The 18,602-nt window shown below is 43.0% G+C and overlaps 1 protein-coding gene across 1 annotated transcript; it reads right to left on the bottom strand.

Annotated features, from left to right (window-relative positions):
- Nucleotides 1-2,109: 2,109 nt before the first annotated feature.
- On the bottom strand, nucleotides 2,110-18,602 carry RNPEPL1 (arginyl aminopeptidase like 1; the record flags this gene model as incomplete). The annotated part of the gene is made up of 11 exons (XM_026045243.1): nucleotides 2,110-2,984; nucleotides 3,686-3,828; nucleotides 4,043-4,270; nucleotides 5,631-5,739; nucleotides 6,662-6,774; nucleotides 7,410-7,523; nucleotides 9,814-10,049; nucleotides 10,741-10,857; nucleotides 11,352-11,503; nucleotides 12,135-12,275; nucleotides 18,444-18,602. Coding segments are annotated over 11 exons (1,785 nt in total), but the record flags the coding sequence as incomplete, so codon positions are not given.

Raw genomic sequence — 18,602 nt, 5'->3', positions numbered from 1 at the left:
GCATGAATTTATTCTGTATCAACAAGATGAAGGCTTATTTCCAGAAACACGCTCCCAATTATTTATGTCTTCAAAGTAAATACGCACTCCTTGTTCACAAGGAGAGCTAACGTACCTGAAGAAGCACAGAATATTTTCAACAAATATTATTCTGCTTCTGTGCTTTACAGAATAAATCTTATGGAAATAGCTATCTGATGGGATCTCACAGAGATGAGAACAGAAACACTGAAAATCTTGCATTTTTTAATCAGAAAACAGCTTGTCAGGTTCAGCCAACATTTCCCTGTTCTGATGCACATAGATGCAAACATGAAGCTGATCTGATGCATTTCAGACAGTTGCAATACAACAAATACTTTGACTTTTGATTATTTTCTTCTGTCCCCTCTCCAAGTGTTTGTTGTGCAGCTTTTAAGTAGCTCCCAACCCCCTTGTGTGCTCCCTCCCAAAAAGAACAAAACAAAGGCAACGTACCAAGTTAGCTCTTCCTTGTGTCTCGAGCAGGGACACTGAAAAACAGCCAAAAGGGCTAAACTTGCCACAAAGCTTAGTTTAATTTGACAATCATCGTAAGGCATCCGTGTCAATTAAAAATTCCCACCAGGGTACCATACATTCTCCCACAAAAGAAAACGTGATAAAATGGAGGGCTATGATTCCAAACGATGCTAGTGSTTACTGGTCTTGGCCAGGCAGCCACTGGTGGCAATGGGGTCTACGAGACCGACAGTGGCAACACAGAAAGTGGAAAGTCAGTTTGCACAAATCTCTTTCAACAAAGCAACAAATAAAAAAGGAAAGAGATTTGTACAGGAAACATCATTCTCCACCCTCTGTAGGAAAACAAAATAGAATGAAAAAKATTATCCCATTCAAGGGGTATAGGGCAGAGCTTGGAGCTCTCAAGCCCAGCAATGCAGGTGGCCCATTTTGAAACCTAATGAAGCATTGAGGAGGCCTGAGTTTATTATTGCTTTATCCCAGTTCAGCCCAGGCTAAGGCTATAGTAAAATCCAAATTAATTTAAAGCCAGAAAACGCAGATCCAGTAACAGCACCTAAGTCCCCATCCACACATGGGTGTAAACAGATTTTTTGGTGAAAAATATCTCCCAAGTTTCCCCTCTCTTCCTGTGCTCTGCAGATCCTCAGAACAGCGCTGAAGTTAGCCAAAGAGGAGACAACAGATTCTCCCTCGTGTATCCTTCAGCTGCGCCTCTTCCAAAGGTCTGACCTTTTATTTGAATTATCGGGGGGTCACATATCAGCTCAGAGACGATTACCGGGAGCTCACCAAGAGGCACACAAATGGCCTGCACTTTAAAGAAGGTGGCATGGACTTGGAGAACCACCACCTGTACGGGGCAATTCCCCCGGGCTGCAAGAGCAAGCCCAAGTCCGTAGCTCTTGGGAGGCCAGAGGCACAGCCTGGAGAGAGGATCTCTCCGTGCCGAGGGCCTGGCTAGTGGCCAGGAGCACTAGCAAGGGAATTGGCATCTTCCCACCTCCGTGAGTCACAGAACTGACTCGGGCAAAGCAGGGCTTAAAAGTTCCACATGGAGAAAGAGGGCGCTTCCCTCTGCTCGTCATATGACTGAGCAACTGTTATTCAGGCAATTGTTATTCAAGGCAGTAACATTTTAGYATGGATATCTCCATGGTTGACTTAGAGGCCCAACATGTGCTAAGGATCTTTTAAAAAAWTAAATAAAAGGTCCTGTTAATTCTTCCAAAAAGGACAGAATGGAAAATCCACAGTGCATCTGAAGAATGCACATGCTACAAATCCTTAGACACCAACAAGGGTTGCAGCAAGACTTGTCAAAACAGTTAAAAAGATTTAAGCATTCAGTCATCACCAGACTTGATGGCATTAGGGCACCTAATTCTTAACTTTTTCTGAAAATTTGAGCTTAAATGTTTCATTATTGCTTGTCACAATGAGTGCAAATGAGGGTAGAGTTAATTATGAAGGATTTCAAATCCATTATAAAATTTCCCTGCTCTTTTTATATATATATATATATATATATGAATATATATATATACACACATCTATATAGTCATGTATATAGATATGTATATATATATAACATTATTATTTCTCCATCTGGGGAAAAAACCCAGGCACCATTTAAAATTAGTTACTCAATTATTTAAGCATTAGTCCCCTACCTCCCAAATCACAACACTTCTGTCACAGTAAGGAGCATAACATGAAAACATTTTCCTGCCACTTAAAATTCCTGAGTCTCTCCTTTGCAGACCCCTGCTCCAAATATCAGGATAATAGCAGATACGTATACACTCCCCAGCAACATACACACAGCAAGCAGGATGGGCCTCAGTAGCCTCAGACAAAGGAAACTCAGAGAAATCATCCCGAAGAGCCTCGGGAATGAGAGGGGATCCACTTTCCCGAAGAGCCTCGGGAATCCACTTTCCCTGGAGAAACAACCACCCCGGTGTCCCTGCTCTGTACAAACCAACCCAAAACATCCATCCCACAGCTGAAGGAGATCTCTGAAGCCTGGCAGTGTCACATGCTGTGTACTTGAAGGCACATTTGTTTTGTGTTTTGGGAAAAGAAATCCAGTTACACCAATACACGGCAGCTGCAGGGCTGAGGGAAAGAGGTGACACACTGCATCCTTCCTCTGTTCCTGTCCCCATTTTCAAGCTTCATGGCTGGCATGAGCTGGTGATGATCTAAGCAGACACATTAACATCCCTGAGTGAAATGGCACCGTTAGTGGCCTCTGAGACTTTGTCCTCGAGCACCATTGCTGGTGTGTCTGTAGTGACTGCTGCAGTGTCTATGGCAGGAAGCGGATTCAAGCCCTGGGATAAGATCTGCTGGATGGTTTTCCGCAAATTGGGGTGCAGCTGGTTTTGGGTCTGGTAAAAAATTTCTAAGGCAAAAGACTTCAGGGTGCCAGTGCAAAGGTCCTCATAAAGTGGAATTGTGTACATCCGAGACATCTGCAAAAAAGGAAAACTGGATAATACCACTTCAGTGAAAGGCAAGAGATTCAGCCATTCTACAGCTACTCAGACAGCCTTAAATGACTTCAGGTTGGAGACAAACATCACCTTTCTTCACAACGTGGACAGGCCTGTTCTAAATAAATTTAATACAACAACTTTTACAAATGATAATAAAAAGCACTTGTTCTCTAAGACTGCGCTATTGCCACAAATGACAATTACTAAAAAGCCCAGGGAGAACAAGCCACAGCAAATGCCTGCATTAACCTTTTGCTCCTACMCAACAAAACAACTATTGAAAGGAATTTCATGAGCCCTAGCCTTGCTTGACATATAAATACTCACAGAAAAAAAAAAGAAAAAAATCATGTGATTCAATATTGTGAAAAAATCTGCTCTAGAAAGCCAGGGCTGCTACAAAGCAACACACACAAAAAAAAGATTATGCATTGGGCAGAGCTCGGATGAGGGTATTGAGTTAGGCTAGAGAAGCAGAGATTAATGGTAGGCAATTCAAATAACATCTGCCCATTCCTCCCCACCCGCTAGCAGGTGAGCCATGCTCGGCCCTTTCGCAACACACCTGGGCTACACTTGGCCAGGAAGCAGAAGTTCCAAGGTCTTTCACGTCGCATGTCTCATGCACATGTCTCATGCACTGAGAGCTGCAGTGATTTTAATCCAGCAGTTAGTACCTGGTTTTCCAAGAAGCGACGGACTTTGTAAAGGTCTGGATAATAGTCATTTCGGACTACGATCTGCAGCCAGCGGATACGGATCTCTGCATTCATGGAGTCCAGCTGAGAGGAGTAACATTCCGAAAGCTTTTTTATCACCGCTGAAGAGAGCAGATACATAAAGAATATATTACTGTGACATATTTTGTCAAGTTTGGGAGTCWTTAGAGAATGACTGAAAACTCCACTTGGGGTGGTGGTACTTTTTTAATTCTCTTTTTTTTTTTTTTTTTGGTCATAGTTGAACAAAATAAACTATAGAATCCAAGTCTTTAATTCAGAAATACTTTTCTACCATTCTGATCAAATACCTACCATGTGGCAGTGGTGACCCATCCAGCAATCTGTCCAAGAACAGCACAGTTTGAAACGTCCTCCATTTAGTGAGGTCAGCACTGCTGGCGGCAGCAGCAGAATCCAGCGGCTCAGTGGTCCAGAGTTTAAAGAGATTCTCAACTGGTCTGGTCAGACTGGATCCCTGAGATAAATCTGGCTCAGCTAACGGAGGTCCTGTAGCATTGAGCCAACGTTCAAACTCCAGCCCTGGAATAAGGAACACCAAAATGTGTGAAGCAGTAGTCTCTACAGGTGGCTGGGGARTCTCCGGGTTTAGAACGGCTTCTGCACACTTTTATAGAGAGGTTCTAATGATAGCAAAGCATTTTTGTAGTTACAGTGTCACACCAGAAGCGGGATTCTGAGAAAGCCCCAATGGTTCTTGGCAGATTTATCAGGGTAGTCTATACTACACCTGGGGAAGCGCCAGCAAAACCTCTGCCAAATTTAATCAGGACATTATCTAGTTCATAATAAAAGGAGGCGAAAGAGCTGATTAAATCTCATCTACCCCAAACAGCAAAAATACAAGCAATTTTTGGGTTCATTTATACCATCACTAAACCATCACTGTACCATCAACTAAAAAACTTTCTTGATAAGTAATAGAACYAGAGCCTGTTTTCCAACATACAGTCCTCCTTGACTATCTGCTCCTTCAGTGCTTTCCTACCCTTTATAACCCTTCTAGTTCCTTCTAGTTCCACACCATCTCCCCTAGACTCCTCTCTCCTGCATCCCCTGAACAGCAGCCTGGCAGAATTAGTAAAGACTGGTTCTCTCGTTGGTCAGCTAGGAGGCCAAACTAAACACAGCAGGGCTGAGCTCACGCTGCAGCCTTTACCACAGCAGGAGCATTAATCCACATGGCTCTGCAGGCAGCTTCCACAAAGCTTGTAGAAACTAAGTACAGCTCTATGTCCTCCACTGCCAATTTGATTTAAACTGACCAAAGGAGTTTGATGATGATTTGCAAAGGCAGACACGTGGTGTGATCACAGTCATCTTGCTTCTTTCAGAAAAGAGGCTAATCATCTTCTGGTAGCCTACAGATCTTTGCAAATCTACCCACAAAGAGAGGYTGTAAGGACAGGACAGCAAGAGAGACGTAACTGTGGAAGAGAGTTTACATGGATAAAGGATCTTGGGAACTAAACAGATTACAAAGCATRTTTCTTGTAATTAAAATGCACTGAAATTTCAGTRCATTTTAATTACAAATTCCCATTGTCATCTTCCATGGTAATAATGATGATTTCCACTTGAACATATGTAAATGTCACGTACAGTGATCTCTCTGCAGAGTGAGAGATAAATCAATCAGAACATTAACCAAAGGACACTCGGGTTGAAACTGTGTGGCAATTTAAGATATTCTCATTCCCCAACACAGAGCCAGTAACGTTAAATCATCACAACCGATTTTAACGTAAACATTTGGCTCCTGCCAAGGGGTTTTGTTTGCTTCCAACTTAGTATTTGTTCACACATTCTCTAAGCCAAGCACAAAATTTATCGTCCAGAGTTTCTACAGTTTCTGCAGTTGGCTAAGAAGTTTCCTCCCTACCTGCTTTGCTCTCAACACATTGCTCTTTCAGCTCCGGAAAAAAATTCAGGAAGGAATCCAGAAGATCTTGAGCCACCACACTGGTAAATTTGTATTTCTCAATGTAGGCCTGAAAAAGCATAAATGACACGGTATGGCTAGAAGAAAGCTTTCAATTGATGGAGATCCGCTGTACGTAATAATAATAAAAAATGGATAGAAGAGGATTAACAGGCACTTGGAGGGCAGGTCAGGGTTTTCAATCAAGTAAACGTCCCCTCTGACTGTAAGATGGGGAAAGAACCATAACAGGAAAAAAACATAAGGTAGTAACATACATACTGAGAGTCAAATACAGACTTTTYTGTTTTCTGATCCAGATCAATGACACACTAACATAGAGGGCAGGAAGTCGGGAGCACAACTTGCTATCATATTATTCACAGAGACTATGGGCTGAAGTGATATTGATGTAACTATGTAGGCGAGATGGACAGAGCAGGGGATGGATGGAAAATGCAGAAGAAAAAATGCATGCAGCAAAATGCTATGAGTTATGTCACTTTTCAAAAAGAAATCAATAGCTGACAATTTTCAAAAGGMTTTTGCAAATGTGCTCCAAGATACCAAATCTGCCCCCAGGTAGGAAACGATGCCTTTTGCAGGGAGTTGGTTTTCTGTTCACTTTGGCTTAAAAAGCAAATGCTGAGAATTTTTAGTATCAAAAAAAGTCACATAATTCCAGCCATAACCAATCCGGGCTGAAACGGATTTTTAATTATTTAGAACACAGAAAAATATTACTTCTGTGTATTTCGCATCCTCATAAGCTCAGAATCTGAGATGGAAAAGAGCATGGGTGCATGCGCTGAGAGAATCATCCCAGCATGGTAGAAGGGGCCACACTATTCTTCCATCTCAGATATATTTGTATTTTACTTCACCCTTAATCACCATGACATTTAGTCACAGTGACAAAACTTGAAACCAAATCAACTCTAAATCTCAAGAGAAGCACATTTTAGGTGTTATAGGTATGTATTGATACTAACTCTTAGGAAGGAGTCAAAGTGCCTTGGGTCTCCACAGAGCTGGGACAGGTAGTAAACAAAGCAGTAGCCTTTCTCATAGGTGAAGAGGTTCATTAAATTACTAGGATTTACACCTGAAAGGAGAAAGCAGCATCATTACAAAACACTTAAACAAGGACACTAATTTCTAACCCTTCTACATGTGTGGGCTCTCTAGGGAGCTCATAGTTGAGGTACAGTGACTTAAAAGCAAAACAAGCCTATTAKCAGTACATTTAATTTACCACTCAGTGTCATCTGAGAAGCGGTCCAAGCATACAGCTGAAAAAAATCAATGACTGTAGACTAAATATTAATTCCCTATGGAACAAGCCACTTAAAATGAGRAGACACTGAAAGCACATCTAGAATTTCAAAACAAAACCTTTCTTTCAGACCCAAACTTGAAAACATCTGATAAACTACTACAGAAGTTTTTCACCTTTTGTTTCTGTCCAAGGAGTCTGCACATTCTACTTTTAAATAGAATATTCATATAGATGAGTTAGCAAAATTTGAGTAAAATTTCATCCTTACTTTAGAAGTTGAAAATTAGGACATTCAGCTCACTGAAGGCAAGATCCTTTATTCACTTTTTAGACTGTTTTATAAACTAATTTCTTTTTTCTTTCTTTTACAAATGGTATGTAAAAATAACTCTTTTTTGGTCCATATCTCACCACATATATGGTGTATATGGAAATTCTATGTACTGTAGCTCCAGCAGTACCTGGCTCCAGTTTAACCTGCAGCTTGCTCACAGGGTTGTCTTCTCCAAGGAGCTTCATCTGTCTGTGCAGAGCATCAAGGCGGAATGCAGTCTCCAAGCACGTGAAGGCAGCTCCTGTCCCAAAAGGAAACAGGTTAGTTGTGGAAAAACAACTGCTGAATTACCACACGTACAAAATACTGACTACTGAAAAAAATAAAAGACAATAGCAAGTGAGAATCACATTAATGGCAGGGAAACTGACTGTAAAAGTTCCTTGCAATTTGTAATGGAAATCAGAACCTGAAACAGTGCATGTTCTCATTCTGCTTGTGCCACAGCCTGTACTGAATTAAGCAGCATGAAAATTATGCAAGCAATTTACATCCCTGATATCCTCCTATCAATTTTTGCAACATAAGCAGAACAGCATCGGAACAACTGTTGTATTGGTAACTTGCAAGGGGTAACCATTGCTATATAAAGTAGTATCAGTTGTACAATAGTAGGTATTTTCTTTATGTTTCCATTTTCAGTGTCAGGGATATTAAGAGAATGTTACCTCTTGGGTGCAAATAGAAAAGGATTTGGACTTAGCAAGTCTATTAAAGATCCTTGACATAACTCTGAAGCTTTAGCTAGCATCTTGGCCATACTGAATCATCCAGTTTTCACTATCCACTCATCAGCATTTCATTAGCAGCTGGGCTGGCTACTCTTCCTCTTCTAACTGCACATAGCACGTTCCATGCTGCTAAAAGTGTTTTAACTCTCAAGTCAAAACAAGCTGTTCTACACTTGTAAATCAAGAGACCYATTGCAGACAGAAAAGTTTGAGAAATGGATTAAGTTTTAGAAAATGCCTAACATCCAGGATCATTAGCACAGCTTTCTTTGCTAAATCTTCAACTTCACTGATAGTGCTAGTTACATAGATCTCAGACTCACTGTGCACATAAGAAGCTGACATAAACAGAATCAGAATGAAGAATCAATATGTCTGTAAGATGGAAGATTCTCTATGGGGAAGAAAGGGACAGATCTGGCTTTTGGAAGGAAGCAAGAACCAAGACAGTATTTAGGGTGATTATTTCAAGGTAGAAATAGGGAGGAGGATTAGGTAGGATCCAGGGCTGTGGTGGTCACTAGACTCCTATTTCTGTAAACAATGCCATTACACAGATGCCTTTCTATTAGCAGCAGAAGACACTCGAGAAATGACTTCAGAAAGGACAAGATTTAGATTTGGAAATAAAACAGATTGCAGAACAAAAAAAAAAGAGTTAAATAAAGAACGACACAGCAAGAGACAGTTCTCAGCTTCCTAAACAACTTCTTTTTCAAGCAACCAGCTTCAAWTTTCAAGAGAACAGGCCCTAATGCCAGAGAGAGGCTAAGATGGGATAGATGATATAAGAATATGTACCCAAAGGTATCTTTTGACCTATTCATATCACTGTCATAYATAACACAACATGACTTAATAGAAGAGAGTCCTAAACATTAGGAATTACTCAGCATGCAACATCTTTTAAAGGCTATACTGTCTAATGCCTCCGTATATGCTCATAGCACTTTGTTCTCTACAATTTCAGCATTGTCATATCTCATCTCCAAAAACCATATACATGAATAAACAAAGACATCCTTCTAAACACTCCTTCTGTTAAGATTTTCAGGAAGATGAARTAAAATATGGTCATTTAAGAAAACATGTTAACAATACATATGGCATAGACTTCTAGGAAAAAAAGTCAGGACAGAGTAGAAAAACATACATTCCTATTAATCACTTCAAGAAAAGTCCCATTACACTGAAAGGCAATAAGAACAGTTTATATATTCTAAAGACACTTCCACCCAATGACCTGTAAATTCACTGATACAAAGYGTAAAAGTTTGGGTTTTACAACTCTACAGAGAGCCCCAGATACATAAGGAGTTGGCTAGGCAGGCGTACACATTTTATTTGATACCATCATTCTTTCCAACAGCAGCTAACCACTAGCTAACCATTATTAGAAAGATACTTGTTCAGAGGATAGTTATTTCCCTATGTAACTATAATAAGAGTTCTTACGTCTTTCTCTGGAGCATCCTCTACTCACCTTGCTCTGACGGATGAACCCCTGCCCGGTGTCTGTAATTGCAAAATTCCTGCAAAGCTTCTTATAATACCATACACATTTCAAATAAGCCCTCTTTCAAATAAGCCCTGCATATCAAGTACTGAATCCACCCAAAGCCAAGCTTCATATCCTACATCTCCAAGACGATCAGTGCAAAGTCTAGGGCCATGCACGTTCCAGAACAAAGCAAAGCAGCCTCCTACAGACTCTCCCAGCTCCCAAGGCAAGTATCTGCTCCAGCCACCTCTCAGTTATGGTTAGACACATCCTAAGGCAAAACACTTCTGCAGCTATACCATAGGTCTCGGTGGTGATCCGGCGCTGGGCGTACGTGGCCAGCCCCTCACTCAGCCACATCTCCTCCCAGGTCGCGTTGGTGACGGCGTTTCCAAACCAGCTGTGCGCAACTTCGTGAATGACATCAATTATTAGAAACTCATCGCTCTCCAGAATGGAAGAGATGATGAAGGTCAGGCATGGGTTTTCCATGGCAACAATAGGGAAGGATGGAGGAAGAAAAACAATGTCRTATCTGAAATTACAGAGAGAGGGAGACAGATAGAGAGAAAAAGAGGGAGAGAGAAGATAGGTAAGTTACAGCTATTTCAAAAGACGTTCACAGAAACAATTTTTGGACATAAGGGAAAGCTCTTCTGACAGTTTCTGCAAGTCCAGAATTAAACCTTCTAGGCCAATGGGGCCTAATTCGTCTGATCAGTGGATCACAGATTTTATTTTGTTAGTCAAGGAGCCGCACAGCTTTGGACATAAGACTAGATATTCTTCTCATGTGCAGCAGGTCCAAAAGTTACTAGAAGCATCAGGCTCCCTTCACGTAAGTAAACTGATCACAATTTGTATGTCCAAAAGCCAGAATCACTAAGTTTAATCTACATGTGTTGGCCATATACATACTTGCACAGCCAAGTGTTGGATCTACATCACAAACACTATAGTTCAAGTAAAAACAAACTTCCCTCCTCAGGAAAGATGCAGTGTTTAGGAATGCCCCATTTCTGCCCYCCATTCCCAGCAGAACACCACTCCAGTTCCATGCTCCCCTCTGCCAAGGGGAAAGCCAACACTCCGGAGTTTGTTTCTGACTACTACAACGTCACCCATGAGAAGCTGACTTTCCTGTTATTACCAACACAAGGAAGAAGCACCATCATTTCTTAGGTTGCTTTGTCCCCAGTATGCCCTCCTGGGAGGCTTCAACTCACCTTCCCCATATATAAGGCCCATACAGACTCTCTGCAGYGCTCAGCCAACGCTCTACCATGCCGGAAAGCTTGCTGATGGCTGTCGGCAGCAGGCAAGGCTCTGCCCACACTCTGCTCCTGTCACAAAACAGAAAACATCATGGGATACTTCCATAAATCARTTCTCTCTCATACAGAATAACCTGCCTTCTTGCCAAATTCCCATGTACATTGCTAAGGACAATACTGCTAAGGAGTTTCACCTCAATCCGCCTTCTTTAGGCTAACGCTCTTGGAATTCACAGTGAAAGATGATCATTGATTCAAAGAAMATTGAATATAGGCAACACAGAAGGCAATAAAGCAAGCAGCTGTAATGACTACAGTAGACGATGAGATCTATCTATGAAAGAGGAATCTCTTTCACCCTACAGAGCAATATTGTAATTTTTTTTTTTTTAACATCCAAATAAAGTTAAGCTCTCCAAAGGGTCACAGCTCCYGGTCCCATCTGTTCCTTTACCCAAGGATTCTCACTTGTAGTACTTGTAGAACTCAAGTATTTATCCCAAACAGCCTCACAGCACCCCACAGAGTCCTGAAAAGCAGAATCAACTGGCTGTAAATCTTACCTTGGACCTATGTCTGCATGTATAAGATCTCCTGCCACCAGGGCCACTAGGTAGGCAGGAACTGGATATTCCATGTAAAACTGGTATACACCCTCCTCTTCTAAGTAGCTACTTTGAGTAGCACTCATCAGCACCTGGATGCCTGCTGGAGCCTGAAGAAACAAAGTCATACACACCAATTCACTCAAAAATCACAACTGAGAGGCAGTACCATCAATTTCTCTTTTTTACTGTAAATCCTTCTAGAAATGGACAAAATCCAATCATTTAGATAATATATAAAACGCAAAGCTTCTGTGCTTTTTGTACCACAAACTATCCCCTGTGAAAATGGACCAGCCAAATACTACTGCTTAATTGTTTGGGAAATCATTACATTATCTACCCAAAATAAAATATTATTTGCTATCACTTTCATAAATAAGTGTTTTGTCCTCTCAAGAACTATTTAAATATATAAACAATTATTTAAAATTTGAGTACTGTCATCAGTAACCACTACTGGAAGTCACCGACCCAATTCTCCTTTTATATTATCCATTTCAGGGTTATTCTGTCAGGGTGGGGTTCTGAGAATGCAAGACCCAAGTTCAATAGACAACCCAGTCACTTTTACGACACTACTCTGCTTTTGTCTGGAGAGCCAGGCTAGGAAATCTAAAAATCCCATAATTTATATAACTTTTTACCATAACTAATATAATATTTTACATAATGCATACATACACAACATACTTTCTCAAAATAAGGGCAGCAAAGCATCCGATTAACCACTTCACCTACCTTAACAGTAGCTGAATAGGTGCATTTCACTGCTGGTGTGTCAAAGCAGGGGAAGAAAGAGCGGTTGCACACGGAGTGGCCCTGCGTGAAGACGAACGGCTTGGCGTTGCCATACGTCAGCTCCGGATCCAGCCACCAAATCTGTTGGAATTCGGCACAGCAAAGAGGTGAGGGAAAGGCACAAAGCAGAGAGGGATGAGCTGAAATCAAGAGGACTGTTAGGGAGGACAGATTCCCCATCCGTTTTGCTAACCACTAGGTCCCCAGGTGCATATGTAGCACAGGGCACTTTTTCCACTCTAAGAAGCCTTCCTMCTGCTGCTGCTTCACTGTGGTTTTGCACTGTCTGAACACTGAGTGGTGCTGCACAACACAGCATCTTCCAGCCCCTATTTCTGCTATATTGATTTGCTGGATTAATAAGAGCTCCCTAAGAGCTATCCCTAAGAGCTCTTATTCATCTGGAATTGAGTACCCTGAATATCTTCATGTTATTATTCAATGAACAGGAATACGGGGGGTCAGGTAGCACAAGCTGAAAAAAAATAAAAAGAATTAAAAATTAAAAATTAAAAATTAAAAATTAAAAATTAAAAATTAAAAATTAAAAAAATAGGAGGCCGAAGAGCGTACACAACATTATCTGTGACCCTGAGAGTGCCCTTCTGGCTGAAGCACCAAATATTTTGCCACTATGCAAAAGAGGCAGCATATGCAAGAAACATCTGGTCAGGGACACTGGAGGCCTCTTTTTACACAAGGGATAAAGAGATGCTGGGTGGTCAMAAAAAAAAAAAAAAAAAAAGAGCAAACAAAAAACCCCACACACTGAGCATGTCTCTATTTTTGGTATTACACAGCAAATAAATAATCATTGGGGCCTTCAGCAAATCATTAGAAGAGATTAAGAATAGTATGAAGTGCAGCATATTGCCTTTTTGTGTGTTTTTTCTATTTGAAATGTGGTATCTGAGCTTTTACACGCTCCTTRCCCTCAACTTTGAAGGACTGGAATTTTAAACAATTTTAAACAAGGATTTTCTTATAATCCTACAAATCTGGAGATGAATTTCTATGGAAAATATCAACTATTATTAAACTTCCCATAAAGCTGGAATACTAGAAATCTTAGGAAGAGTCAAGCAGAAGGAATAAAGCCTTTCAGTCTGCTAAATTCTTAGATCAAAGTGGCCAATAAATCTAAATTTAAGGAACAGCAGTTAGCACAGACACTAGTTCAGTTCTGATTCAAAGAGAAAGCAATGAAATACTAGGAAAGAGAAGCCTGAGTGCTCTGCCTGCTCCTGGTTTAATGGCATAGTATTGTTTTGTCCCCTACTATCCCCAGTTAACGCCTGCATGTTCTAAATATCAGAGGCTTCTGTCTCYCACTCCATCCTACAAGGTTATTCTAGTCAGGTTCTTCTTCCTCTGCCTTTAGATCCTTCTCGGACACCACCATGAGCCTCCCTCAAATCACCTGTTCCAGCAGAAACTGACTTAAAATTACTTTTCTGTTTCAATGCCGCACACCTGAAATTGGCCCCTTTGAAAGCATCCTCTCCTGCCATATGTTACCTCACATATATATGAGAGCCAGGACCACCACCGTTCAAATCCATGTGCTATTCCACAGCCAAGCTCCCACTCCATGGACACCTGCACTTCATGGCAACGAGCATTCTCTCTACAATATGATATTGGGGACATTTGGGGACAGATCTGTTATCAAAATYACCTGCTTGGAACTTGAAGCTTCTCCCCGGAACATGCATTCACATGAACAACTATTTCCTCATACACTGCCACTAGAAAAATGGGGTTTTTTTTCAGGTGAGGAGCCCCMAAAAAAACAGAAATTTCACTTAAAAGTAAAAAATAGTCTCAGAGCAATATTCTGTACTTGGGATTTGTTTTAAGATAGCCCCTCTTGCTGCAATCCTGCAGGCCAAACAAATGCCTCACTCGCATCCTGGGAGCTGAGGATCCAAAAAGGAAGCTCTGAAAATATTATGTTAAAGATCTGTCCCATTGCCAGCTTTTAGGAACGCACCTCTGACCAGCCCTTTTGTGTTCCCAGCACAATTTACAATCGTTTTGTTGGCTTTGCTGAACAGTCCCCTTCAAAAGGTTCTGCTTCCTTTACTTTCTGAGAGACAGAAAAGGCCAGCAAAGGAAACAGAGATAAGATGCCTCTAGAACTCAGTTACAACACTAGAGTAGGAAGGAAAAAGGATTGATGGACGATGTCTTTAAAGCAGAGAGATAAAGGGGAAGTTCTCTCTGACCAAGAAAACATAAGCAGGAAGCAAAAAGGAACCAAGAAGTTGATTCTTGTTTACAAGAAACTCCATAAATTACAGAGAATTTATTTTCAGCCAGTCACCCCTTATCTGACATTTGGCTGAAGTTAAATGAAGCGCCAGTCGCAGTCCCACGAGCCAAGAAGGAAAATGTTTTGCAGAGGATGAAGTATTTTTCCCTGTTTCCTAACGCCTGCTGCAAGCCTCAGTCTCTCTTTCCAGATGCACTTGGAACAATGATGAAAGTTGTCCTGAAACAATATAAATAGACCTGTAATATAAATAGACCAGGCAAYGCTGCCAGACAGAGGCAGGACTAGGACTGGGGAAAATGAGTCGAAGCAGGAACTGGGAAAGGAGGATGAGCAGCAGGAGCAGCTCGGAGGGCTACAGCAGTATCTGGGGCCATAGAGGGGTCTGTGTGCCCTCTAGGAACACGTGGTCATCATCTTCATCTAGTTTTTCACCTATACAGGAGAGCAGCTGTTTCAAATGTTAAAATACCTCACAAGAACTGCTAGGTAACAACTGTCTCTTAGTCCCTCTGCTGAAAAACAGGTGGCTTTGGACGGGTCAGGTTTCCTCCTGTTCACACACTGCAAAGCAGCACGTATTTTATAATGCACCATCCTAAGACATCATTTTTAATGGCTTAGATGACAATCTTTTACGTGAAWCTGGCAAATGCAAGAGGCAACTAGCTGAGCTCCTTTCAATTTAAAATCTCTCCTTGTTACTACCTGCATATTACAAACCAAGCTACTCTGAAGAGAGGCAACGCCACAGCTTCTACTCCAGTGGGAAACAATAGACCATTCCAGCTGGGGAAAAAACGGACCATTCCAGCTGATGACAATGTAAATTGCACATCTGAGATGTAGAGAATGTGATAGAAGAGGTCAAGCAAAGAGCAAGTCATTCCAGGAGGACCAAGGAATCAGGACAACTCCAAMGGAACAACAGGGAAGCTTCCAGCCCTGCAGAAAGGGATGTCCTTCTTGCTAAACCATAAGGATGAGGAAACGTTACCATTTTTCACAGCAGAACAGGCCAGGGTTTGCATTTAAGGCTGTCATGGAAAGAAAAGAGCATTGCTGTTAATATATCCACTGCCAAATCAGAGGCACGACACAGTGGGAAAAGAGACGCACATGGATTTTTCTCTCTGGGAAAGGAAAAAAGTCTGAGTAAAGAATATCCACAGCACTGAGAAGTAAGAGGCAGGTGAGAAGAAGGAGGAGCTGGGCTGCTCTCACCGACACCCCTGCTCCAAGTGGGCCTGCAGCCCAMGACATATCCACAACGTTTAGGATTTCTGCAGTGAAAAGGTGACGCACGGAGCACGTGGCTTGCTAACAGCACAGGGAGCTGGAATGCTCTGTGAAAGGCAGATTTAATCTCTCAGCTGTCTCTCGGCGTCCATCAAACAATAAAGATCTTGGCTCCTTTCTCTACATGAGAAATAATGGGCAGTCCAATAACGCCAACCAAGTTTATTAAGGCAACAGGGTTCCAATTTTAAACAGACTACTCTCTATTGGTCCTGCTGCCAGTAATATCTTTACTGAACATTAATTTACTATTTTATAGATCCCAAAAGGGTGCTAAGCTTCCCAAAGAAAGCAAACCCTGCCATAAAAAGATCATATTCAGAGAAAGACCCAAGAAGAAAGAACTTGCAGAAGAGAAAGGTCTGACACCATAAACTTGCTTCACTTGTACAGAGAAAAGAGAAAAGGCTGCAAGGAAATGCACTAGGTGTGAACACAAACCAGGACGCCCCTACACACACACGGGTTACTCATATGCATTGAAGGGCAACACTAGGCTGAAAAAACAGCAGTGACAAATAGCGCTAAAACAGCACCAAAAAGCTCAGGAGCCAAAAATACGGCTTAAAGTGCTCCAAGAAACATTAAGGACTAGGACAGGTGCTATTCAAGCACGAATGTTTTGCCAGTATCTACAATAATATATGCAAGCTAGAAAAGGTGGCCCAGTTTCTGTGAGTAAGCATGCCTGCCTCTGCTTGGAGAATCACTTGGAACAGGCAGCACATACCCTGACTTTGATCAATGATCAAATCAATGATCTTCTGACACTGGTCCTTGCAGCTTCCTTTCAGCTGAAGCCATAGGTGCCATTAAAGGCACAACAAGCACTTTGCAAGCCCAGGTGAAGAGCAGCTCACATCTGATCCAAGGAAGCAAGACAAACAACAGGGGGAATGGAAAAAATCCTCCGATGCGGAACCTTTGCACTGGATTGCGCGCAGGGTCAAGGGGAGGGCGCGCTGAAGCCAGGTGAGACTGAACGAGCACATCAGTGCTCCGCAGTTCTCACATCTCTTTCAAAGCAAAGCCTCGGATCAGGATTCAGACACATCTAAGATCATTCCTTGATGCAACCAGCAGGATGGTCATCAGCAGAGCTGGCAAAACCCAGGAGAAAACCCAGGCCAGGCTGAAATAAAGCAACTTGTACAAGWGGAGGGAAGCACAGTACTAGGCACTGCCGGGGGCTCAGCTAAGCCAGATCAGAGTCATTCTACAGGGCACAGCTACATCAGACTGCACTGCCTTCCCCCATAAACAAAGCATTCGGAGGGCAAAACCAGTAGGTTTTTCCAGAGAATTGTGCGAAGATAAAGAACAGAATCTCCCGAGAGCAGCGCGGTCCCTGACAGGCAGCCCCAATGCTTCTCTTCGGTGCAGAGAAGCTAYAGGAAAGCACTGTGCCAGGAAACAGCAAGATGAATTCAGAGGTAAAAAGAAACACTATTCTCATATAAAAAATGGATTAGAATCCCGGGTATGCACCATATGCACCCCGAGTGTCAGAATATCATCTTGCTCTTCGTTTTACCAATGCACAGGTTTGCTGGTTTGGACCAAAGCAACAGTAACACCAAACCAGGAGACTGGGAGTGAGTCCTATTAGGTAAGATAGAAGTTATCAAAGCTGTGAAAGGAATGATGCTTCCCAAAAGAGATTTATAAGCCACGTAACGGGTCATTTCAGTGTAACTGCCAACTAGGATAGACCACGGAGCAACAGAAGGAGCTGACATCTTGGCGCTTACATTCATATTTTTTTGATATGAAATCCTCTTTAAAACTCAAAGCCCACCCAGATAGTATCTAAAAAGGTCAGAAGTTGGTTCCAAGTATCAGGGATTCAAAGCAAGCAACAGAATTTATAAGATATTTCGCAACTGAAACAGGCTCCTCAGAGATGAGCAAGCACCTCCCAGGGCCACATCTAGATGGGTGCCTGTGGCCTTCCCTCGTCTTTTTTTTTTTTTTCCACGGATAATGTGTAGCAATAAGTGGAACCTCCCTCTGCTCTTTAAAAGCTTCTGACTCCTACTCGTTAGAATGTAAACCGAGGTGCATAAGGCCTGATTTTGTAATCATCTGGCAAAAAAACAGAGGAAAAGTGATTTATTTGCGGATTATGTAACTTGTCCTGAAGAATTCAGTCGGGGCAGGAGATTTAAAAGTTTCACGTTCCTGGCCAGCAGCTACAACACGCTTCAAGCGTAGGGAACACTGACGGGACCATCCTGACCAGAGAACTGGCCCAGGGGCAGAGAGCAGGGCAGACTAGGAAGGGAGAGGGCTCGCAGCCCTGGCACCAGTGCCGACGGAGGCTGGTGGCCRCCAGGGCCGGTTGTGGGCAGCGGATGTGCCCTGGGGAATGGGAACAGCCATGGGAAGGGGGCAGCGGAGGCTTCACCGTGAGCCTGGCTGCGCAGGGGAGCAGAGGGGCTGTGAAAGCAGAAACTGGGCAGGGAAACGCTCAGCGCGGCCTGCGCTGCGGCGCGCACCGGCAACGTCGGTGAACGCGGAGGAGCGACGCGCGGGGGTGTCCGGAGTCCTCGCGGGCTCCCTGCTCCCCACAGCCGCGTCTGAGCGCGGCCCCGGGCCCTGGCGGAGCCCCCTGCCCGCCCCGGGCGCTGCGCGGGGCTCGGGGCAGCCCTCGGGCGGGCCCGGCCGGTACTCACGGCGGGCCCGTCGGCCGTGGTGTAGCGCACGACGATTTGGAAGGGCTGGTGCGGCTGCAGGGCGGCGGGCAGCGAGACGGTGAGCGAGGAGCCGTAGTCGGTGAAGGGCTCCACGCGGAAGGCGAGCGGGCAGGCGGCGCGCGGCGCGCGCGCGAACAC

The sequence above is a fragment of the Nothoprocta perdicaria genome, unplaced genomic scaffold (genome assembly GCF_003342845.1).
Source record: "Nothoprocta perdicaria isolate Ctin4 unplaced genomic scaffold, notPer1 scaffold_4, whole genome shotgun sequence".
NCBI lineage: Eukaryota > Metazoa > Chordata > Aves > Tinamiformes > Tinamidae > Nothoprocta > Nothoprocta perdicaria.
The sequence above is the reverse complement of the archived record's forward strand: the minus strand, read 5'-3'. Positions and strand labels throughout refer to the sequence as shown.